The sequence below is a fragment of the Leptonychotes weddellii genome, chromosome 4 (genome assembly GCF_054177405.1).
Source record: "Leptonychotes weddellii isolate Sample4059 chromosome 4, ASM5417740v2, whole genome shotgun sequence".
In the NCBI taxonomy this organism is placed as follows: domain Eukaryota; kingdom Metazoa; phylum Chordata; class Mammalia; order Carnivora; family Phocidae; genus Leptonychotes; species Leptonychotes weddellii.
The window spans coordinates 59,776,143-59,784,264 of NC_138372.1; the positions used below are offsets into that span (position 1 = coordinate 59,776,143).

Here is an 8,122-nt window from a genome sequence, read left to right on the forward strand (position 1 = left end):
TCCTTCCCGTCCGGTGGTTCCTGGCCGGCGACCCTTGGAGTCCCGCACCCGGGCCAGCTCAGGCCTTTGGCGCCCCCCAGGGAGGGAGGGAAACCGGCCCTGTGGCGTTTGAGCAATAGCAGAAAGTTTCAGCAAGTTAGGTTTGGGAAGGATGTTGCAAGCAGAGGCTTAGGGGCGGTGGGGTAGTCACGGCGAAAGTTGAGCTATAAGACCCGGAGCAGGCGGCAGTCCTCGGGCAGCCCGGGCGGCTCCACTCCCGTCCGGCCCAGGAAGGCTGGCTCGGTAATTCCCAGCCTCCCGGAAAGCTGCTCGGGGGAAACCTCAATCGAATTAGCTCGAGGCGTATGGTTGTGGTCATGGGTATGGAGGGTCTATGACTCAGGCCTCAACACACTACGGAAAGAACGATAAATGAATACAAATGAATACTTCGTATGAGACGTTGCTACCCTGAAGCTTGTAACTTGATCAACAGCATGTAGGCAGACGTTCTCACGGGGAGCACGACGAACTGCCTCCTTTCCTGTCGCCAGGATTTCTGCACAGGTGCTAGCTGGACCAGAAAAGCTTCTTAGAGACTCACCACTCGACCTTCCATGGGTCCCACATGTGTGTGGTTTGCTGTAATTTGATCTAAAGCTAACAATTTTAGAACGTATTGAGAGAAGCCCCATTTAACATCAGTGAGTTTGCAGGTCCACTCTGTCCCCTGCCAAAGTTTGAAGAAGACTGTTTTGTCTGCCTGACAAACACTTAAAGAATAATCTGCAGTTTGGGGACAAAGCCCATCCAAGAAGAAAGCAGAAACTTTAAATGTCACCTCGTTATTTAAATAGACGAGCATGCTTTTAAAAACTTTGTTGGGTTTAAATCTAATCTTGTTGGTGATGTTGTAAACTTCACAAGTTTTAGGGTGCCTATGAAGGTCAGGAGGAGATTTAGGAGGTACCCATTTGCAGAGGGGCCACAGAGTGCACCAAAGGGAGTCTCAATCTTGGCAGCTTGATTACCTTGAAGATGCAATGTGGAAGGGGGGGGCAGATATGTGCTGCTGTGGTATGATGCAGCCTTGCTTATGATAGGCCAGATACATCCGAGTCCCACCGCGGGGTGCTGGGCCGGTCAGTCTTAAATGTCAGATGAGCAGTTATCCAGTGCTCACCATTCCTCTGTCTTTATGCTACAGATGTCCGGACTGCAAGCCTGCACTGTGCTGAGAGGGAGATGACTTGAGTGGCCAGCTTTTTTTTTTTATCTCCACAACAATGTCTATGAACAATTCCAAACAGCCAGTGTCTCCTGCAGCTGGGCTCCTTTCAAATACAACTTGCCAGACGGAAAACCGGTTTTCGGTATTTTTTTCGATCATCTTCATGACAGTGGGGATCTTATCAAACAGCCTTGCCATTGCTATTCTCATGAAGGCCTATCAGAGATTTAGACAGAAGTCCAAGGCATCGTTTCTGCTTTTGGCCAGTGCCCTGGTCATCACAGACTTCTTTGGCCACCTCATCAATGGAGCTATAGCGGTCTTTGTATACGCTTCTGATAAAGACTGGATCCGCTTTGACCAGTCGAACATCCTTTGCAGTATTTTTGGTATCTGCATGGTATTCTCTGGTCTGTGCCCACTTTTTCTAGGCAGTGTGATGGCCATTGAGCGATGTATTGGAGTCACCAAACCAATATTTCATTCTACGAAAATTACATCCAAACATGTGAAAATGATGTTGAGTGGAGTGTGCTTGTTTGCTGTTTTCATAGCTTTGCTACCCATCCTTGGGCATCGAAACTATAAAATTCAAGCATCGAGGACCTGGTGTTTCTACAAAACAGAGCACATCAAAGACTGGGAAGATAGGTTTTATCTTCTTCTCTTTTCTTTTCTGGGGCTCTTAGCCCTTGGCGTTTCGTTCTTGTGCAATGCCATCACAGGAATTACACTTTTAAGAGTTAAATTTAAAAGTCAGCAGCACAGACAAGGCAGGTCTCATCATTTTGAAATGGTCATCCAGCTCCTGGCTATAATGTGTGTCTCCTGCATTTGCTGGAGTCCATTTCTGGTAAGAGCCTAACATTTTGACAATTTATGCTTTCTTCCATTTTTCCCTGTTTAATACAAGGTTTGTTGTCTTTTTCCAGAGTTGTTGGTCTTGATGGGCATCAATCTTTTAAATGCTGGAGTTTACTCCTACTCAAAACTTATTTCAGCACCCAGCTCTGGCTCAGTGGTCTGTGGGTGGCAAGTCTGGCTCAGGATTAAGCTATTTATGGTACACATGGTTATTTTCCCCCAAGTCCTGAGTTGAAAGAAATGTCTTGCTAAACAATTCTAACTATACTGTAAACTGCTTGCAGAAGAGGATAAAATAATTTTAACAGAGTAACATAGTTTTAATATACTTAATAGGATTAGTTTCTAAAATGTGAAAAAAATGACCAACTATATTGGTCATTTAGATTTTTTTTCATGATGTTCTTGAGTTGGTCCTAGGAACCCAAGCCCAGGGAGGCTGGGTTGGGTCTGTGGGTGGCAAGTCAACATTTTGAGGCTTGCCTGTTGTCGTTTCAGGAGGCCTGAGGTGAAACCAAGCAGGGATTTGATCTGTGCTCATAGTCTAGTTATTTGAATCTGAATAGCAGAGAACAGTACTGCAATGGACTCAACTAAGTCTTGGTAGAAAGTGAGACAGACTTTTATCTAAAAGTCATATTAGCTCCTGGGTTTTTCTAAACACACAAGACTAGGTCTTGGCTTCCAAAGGGAGGTGATGAGTTGAGATAGTTGGACAGTTGAGGTGAACTCTATGGATAGGTTAGGTGAAGAAATCACTAGTTCACCAACCCAAGAACAAATGCCCATGGTTCAGGGAGAGGTATGATTGGCAGGAAAACTAGGGACCCTTCCCTTATCATTCCATTCCTTTAAAAAAAATTTTTTTTTTTTTAGTGTAGCCAGTCACTATGTTTGACAGCTCGATATTTTTATTTGGAAATCTAAGGTTAAGGAATTAACAACAAACATAAGTCATTTATAGTATCTTGTAGATAGAAGAAAAAAATACTTATGATTTTTAAGTATGGCCTTAACTCCCTTCATCATTTTACTTTATGATGGAAAGAGTGACAGCATGCCATTGAAAGAGAAAAAGAATCCCCTGTATGCAGCTAGTGATGGCAGTAAAGATGATTTTCATTCCTTTTTCAGTACCGGTGAAGCAATAGGCTAGAGACAGTAATACAGGGGACCCACAGATGGGGAGACGAAGGTAGATGGACCGCAGAGGTTGTGATTATCCCTTGCCTGGTGGTATGAAGGTGCTTGTTACTGATGCAGTTTTCCTCGGCCCTTAGTAGGGCCACTGTCCAAACGTTGTTGCCAGTGGAGTTTTTTTTTTTTTTGTAAAGATTTTATTTATTTATTTGACAGAGAGAGAGATAGTGAGAGAGGGAACACAAGCAGGGGGAGTGGGAGAGGGAGAAGCAGGTTTCCCGCGGAGCAGGGAGCCCGATGCGGGGCTCGATCCCAGGACCCTGGGATCATGACCTGAGCAGAAGGCAGATGCTTAACGACTGAGCCACCCAGGCACCCCAAACCAGTGGAGTTTTAATAAACAATCTTGATGATCCTGAAGCACGAGGAAGTTTGTGAGAGCTGCTGTTGCAGACAGATCCCATGCCAGCTGATTTTATTTTACAAAAGGATTTCTGCTCTTTGAAGATTTCTTTATTCATATTATGTCCTCACAATTTGAATTTAGCTGCTTGAATTGTTAAATCATTTTAAATTTTTTTCATGATGTTCTTGAGTTGGTCCTGGGAACCCAAGTCCAGGGAGGCCAGGTTGGGTCTGTGGGTGGCAAGTCAACATTTTGAGGCTTGCCTGTTGTCGTTTCAGGAGGCCTGAGGTGAAACCAAGCAGGGATTTGATCTGTGCTCATAGTCTAGTTATTTGAATCTGAATAGCAGAGAACAGTTCTATCAGTACTTGGAATCACTTCAGCGTTCATTCTTGAAATTTAATTTAGGCCACTCGACAAGGGGAATTCCCTTAGAAGGATACTTCTTTTTTTCCCCTAAACTTTGAAATAGAGTAGCTTTTCAAAATAAAAAGTGAGTGTGAGTAGCACTGAAATGAATTGGGGATTGGAAAGAGAATGTGAAGAAGGTGAGAAAAGAGGTACCTTAAAATATTTAAAAAACATTTTAAATGAAGGTCATCGCCCCAGAGAGAACCAGCAAACAATGGAAGAGGGAGCTCAGGGAGAGACAGGTGGTCTTGACAACCGAGGTAATCACTTGTGCTTTGGTTTTTGTTTGTTCTCAGTCTCCTTAGTTCTGGCTTTTGACTGAGAAATAGGGGTGATTGATAGGTTGACTGCTATGAGACTGTGGGAGGTCGCAAGATTTCATGCTCATCATGGGTATTTTGAATTTATGTTTTTCTCTAATTTCTCTTCCTGAATTTTTGGTTTCCTTCACTGTTGAAGTAGCTATTACAATTTAGTTCATATTTTGAACATATTTCTACTGGGAACATAATTTTATTTTTGTGAAACATTTTCCGAGGTCTATGTTCTATTTACGAATTATCAACATACCTATGACACCAGTGGATCAATACTTCTAAAATGCTTTTTAGTGTGAGAATTATTTCTGTGTTAGACGCATAGTGGATATACCACAGATACGTCTTGATGGATTGATATTTTATTTGAAGCATTCTTTGCATTCCAGGTTTCTCTTGTGGAGACTTGGGTTTTCATAGCAAATTCTGACTAAAAAATTTATAACTTCTGCGGTCTGGACACTTGTGCCTTTGGCATTAGGTTAAGGCCATCAGACAGCTCTAAATGGAACCCGAGTCAAAAATCTCAGGTTTGGGAATGCCAAGTAACACCCAGCACTCGCGTCTCCTTTGAAACATTTCTCTTTTTTTCCTTCACTGCTTAGGAAAAATTGCATAGGTGTTAATGACTGAGCCATCACTCTCTACCCTATATTATAAAAACTAAGAAGTTTTAAAAATGCCTTTGAAATCAAACTTCTGGATTCCCATAGTTGTCCTGTAATGCTGACAGCTTCCCCCAGTGCCCTACTTTACATCATGTGCCTTCTTTCTACGATTGATGAGTATGATGTGTTGGATTTATAATCTGGATGAACATCTGCACCCACTTTTTGACCTGTTATCACTGTCATTTTAAGCCTCAAACTGGACCAAAGGTACAGGTGTACACACTAAATGGAGCCGATGAGTAATACAGGTAATAGTGGTTGTGCTTGATAAGATTCGTTGTATCGGACCTTGTCAATAATGGCATAATTTCTAAAACTATTTAAATTTGTAGCTGATGACAAAGAGAATACTTGATTAATCTCGATGGTGGTGTTCAACCAATACAAAGGTAAGATGATCATGTTGTTTGAGTTTTCTCTTCCTCCTTCTACTTAATAGACTTTATTTTTTCTTGAGTAGTTTTAAGTTTACAGGGAAAGGAGTGGCAAGCACAGAGTTCACATTATACCCTCTCATGTTCCCACTGACCCCTGTGTTATCCTTATTATTAAGTATTGCTTTGGTGTGGTACATTTGTCACAATTCATGACCCATTCTTACTGACTAAAGTCTGTAATGTTTTGCCATAGTGTTGTACATTGTGTGAGCTTTGATAAATGAAGATTGACGTGTGTCCACCATTGTAGTATCCTACAGAATGATTTCATTGCCCTAAAAATCCCCTGTGGTGTTTTTTTTTAATTTTTAAAATTTAATGTGTTATTTTTCCGAAAGAGAAAATGTTTTCAGGAATTAAGATTTAGAAATGTAGCACAAAGATAGTATTAGTTTAAGCTATAGCTCATTAAAATTTTAAAATTTAAACTTTTACAATATCTGGGTTTTATTGTTTTAAACATGGTGAACTCATATAAATTCATTTAATTATAATCCCAACTGAAAAATGCAGGAAACTACAAGGGGCACTTATTAGTTTACCATTTCATTTAACAACAAATTAATACAAAATTCTTTTTTTTTTTTTTAAAGATTTATTTATTTATTTATTTGAGAGAGAGAGAGCAGGAGAGGGGGGAGGGTCAGAGGGAGAAACAGACTCCCTGCCGAGCAGGGAGCCCGATGCGGGACTCGATCCTGGGACTCCAGGATCATGATCTGAGCCAAAGGCAGTCGCTTGACCAACTGAGCCACCTAGGCGCCCAATACAAAATTCTTTAAGAGTCATTGTCTTTTGTGTATCCTAGGTGAATCATGGTTCCTTAATAAATAAATCTTGAAGACATTCTTTTGATGTTTCTAGGGTGAGGGGGAAAAAAAAAACATTTACCAGCCTTTCAAGTAACATTTTCTTAATATTATTTTTGTCTTTATACAAGTAATGATTCTTTTTAATGTTTCGTTCTAGAATACATGACCCTAAAAGGAACTTATTATTATTGCTATGCTTATTTCATCAGTTTGGCAGAGCAATAAATACTTGTTGACTGGTTGACTGTAACTTAAGTAATATGAATGTCCAAAGATTGCAAATGATTGACCAGAATGTGGATTCTCAGTTTTGTAGGTAAGAGTTAATTAGGCAAATACTGAAACCAAATGGTAATTTTTAATCTGTTCCCTAAGTCAGCAACTCTGGACACTATTAAACTTCAGCAATCTTTTACTAGAAGGACATACATTTGTTCACTTTCTCTTCAGGGATAGAGGATAATTTTGATTTGGGAAAAGAAGAGTAAAACATATGAAAAGTAAATAGATTTCTTATATAGATGAGTTTACCCAAGAAATATGTTCTCTTGCATATATAAAGTTTGAACTTGATTTTTTAAAAGATTATTTACTCTTAATGCTAGTGTTTCTAGCCAGTGTAGTTAAACATTTAGTCACTAAGACGTTTGTCAGCAATAAATTAAAAAGTTGGGTAGCTGATTGAAGTTTGACTGAAATTACTATAGGTATTGGCATCATAATGAACAGATCTTAGAGGGCTTATAGCAAATGATGGGTGAGCCTTGCTCTCACAGGGAAATTACCCTCAGCCAAAGGAAGCTGCCTTGACCGTGGTGCCCCCCTTCTTTTGTCACTCTGTGCACAGTGACGGGTGGATGCGGAGATATAAAGCCCTGGCCCCCTTGCCTCATTTAGGACATTTCTGAAGGGTCATCCATGCTTCACAGCTTGCTGAGGTTTTCTTGCAACTGCACTGAGCTCTGCTTCTCCCTTTGCCAAATCCTGCTTCCCTGACGACCTCACAGTCCCCCAGAACACTCCCTGCAGGCAGATCTCTGTCTCAAAGTCTCTTTCCTGCAGAGTCTGGCTTAGCACAGTCTCTCAGAAGTCCAGTTGTTCATACATTATCAAAACATAAAGTATATTACAGATAGGTTTACAGTGTGATTTGATTAACATATTGGGCTATGTATAGACCTTTGAAGTTGAATTCCTTCAAGCTTATTATCTCACTCCATGAAAGTGTATGGTGTAAGATTGGTCCAGCAAAGGTCAATCAATTAAAGAAGATATTGCTAAGTTGAGAATTTTCATAAAAGTCCATTGCTTTAGATGTGTACAGTGGTGTGGAATACTTTTGGTATTTTAAGTTAATTTACTCTTGGCAAAACATGATTTCCTGTTTTTAAGGAGGAAGAGTTATAAAAATGCCCAAAGATACCATAGACATTGGGAGGGCACTTAAAAACATTGCTTGAGGGCGCCTGGGTGGCTCAGTTGGTTAAGCGACTGCCTTCGGCTCAGGTCATGATCCCAGGGTCCTGGGATCGAGTCCCGCATCGGGCTCCCGGCTCAGCGGGGAGCCTGCTTCTCCCTCTGACCCTCTCCTCTCTCATGCTGTTTCTCTCTCGCTCGCTCGCTCTCTAATAAATAAATAAATAAAATCTAAAAACAAAACAAAACAAAACAAAAAAAAAAACCATTGCTTGAATGATTCAAGAGTAAATGAATCAGAAACATGTGGATTAGATTTACACCCTCTTGGATATAAAAATCTTCTGGCTTAATGTGTCTTGGGGTTTTTATTAAGCTCCAAAACATTTAAAGAACAATTCAAGATGTTAATGTGCCCAGAATCTCTCTAGGTTGCCA

The 8,122-nt window shown here is 40.8% G+C and overlaps 1 protein-coding gene across 2 annotated transcripts in view; it reads left to right on the forward strand.

Moving 5' to 3' along the window:
- Positions 1 to 8,122, forward strand: part of PTGFR (prostaglandin F receptor) — a 108,380-nt gene that overhangs the window by 64,850 nt on the left and 35,408 nt on the right. For both annotated transcript variants that reach the window (XM_081817035.1, XM_006732467.3), the window contains exon 2: positions 1,187 to 2,063. In XM_081817035.1, the coding sequence (XP_081673161.1) occupies positions 1,266 to 2,063 (798 nt within the window). In that variant the 5' untranslated portion in view covers positions 1,187 to 1,265. The remainder of the gene's footprint in view (positions 1 to 1,186; positions 2,064 to 8,122) is intronic.